This window comes from Arachis ipaensis, chromosome B03, assembly GCF_000816755.2.
Source record: "Arachis ipaensis cultivar K30076 chromosome B03, Araip1.1, whole genome shotgun sequence".
NCBI classification, from domain to species: domain Eukaryota; kingdom Viridiplantae; phylum Streptophyta; class Magnoliopsida; order Fabales; family Fabaceae; genus Arachis; species Arachis ipaensis.
The window spans coordinates 119,057,407-119,058,506 of record NC_029787.2 but is presented as its reverse complement, the minus strand read 5'-3'; the positions used below and the strand labels follow the sequence as shown (position 1 = coordinate 119,058,506).

At 25.8% G+C, this 1,100-nt stretch overlaps 1 protein-coding gene across 1 annotated transcript in view; it reads right to left on the bottom strand.

The window, feature by feature from the left end:
* Positions 1–1,100, bottom strand: part of LOC107631063 (protein EXECUTER 1, chloroplastic) — a 21,284-nt gene that overhangs the window by 10,265 nt on the left and 9,919 nt on the right. The window contains exon 7 of the mRNA XM_021119411.1: positions 871–877. Within this exon, the coding sequence (XP_020975070.1) occupies positions 871–877 (7 nt within the window). The remainder of the gene's footprint in view (positions 1–870; positions 878–1,100) is intronic.

The window sequence follows — 1,100 nt, the reverse complement described above, 5'->3', positions numbered from 1 at the left end:
AACACTTTTTTTTTTTAATTTTAGAGAAAAGGACAAATAGGTACCTGACCTTTTGTCCCGCAGACATTTTTGTCCTTGACTATTGAAAAATACTTTTAAGTCTCTGACCTTCACAAAACTTGGACGGATCAGTCCCTCCGTCCAAATGCCTCCGTCAGGGACTAATCCGTCCAAATGCCTCCGTCAAGGACTGATCCGTCCAAATTTTGTGAAGGTCAAGGACTTAAAAGTATTTTTCAATGGTTAGAGACGAAAATGTCCGCGGGATAAAAGGTCAGGGACCTATTTATCCTTTTCTCTAAATTTTATAATTTTTTTTATTAAATCAGGGGGTAGTTTAGGAATAATATGAAAAAATTTATTAAAAAAGACGATTTTAATACGAAAAAAACGTTAAGGATGATTCTAAATCGAAAATTAGAAGAGGGACGATTTCGATTCTGGCGCAAAACTTTTGGGACCAAAACCATACTTAACTCTAATTGTTATAATGATTAAAAGGTTGTGTTTAACTTGTTAAAAATATTAAAATTAATATTTAATTTAAAAATATAAAAATAAATTATTTTTAAATATTTAAAATTTATTATAATAAATAAATTAAACAAAAATTAGCTTTTTTTATTTTTGGTAAGCATTGATTTCTTTACGTACATTTATTTGTGTGTTTAGATCACTAATTTGTTATCCAAAGTGAAAAATGAAAAGTGATGGGGTTTTATATGGATTTCATTGAGGGAAAAAAAAAGGTTCCTTATTTAATTTGGTAATTTTAGAAGTCATGTTAAACGGATGTGTTATCTCCAAAATATTATTAGAAAAAAAATTAACAAATATATTTGTGAGATTATCTCATGATAAATTCAACATATAACTTCTTAAGTATATTCAAACAAAATATAATAAAACTAACTAATTTTTTATTTTATATTTTAAGATACATCCATCATTATGAATTTATTAACTTTTATCTGAGTATGCCAACATAAAATTTCTCAGTATATACACCCATGCAATCAGATTTGTTAAACAATTTTTTTTTTAAATATTGAAACTTATAAGAATTTTTTGAGTAAACAAGATATATTTAAATAAATTTT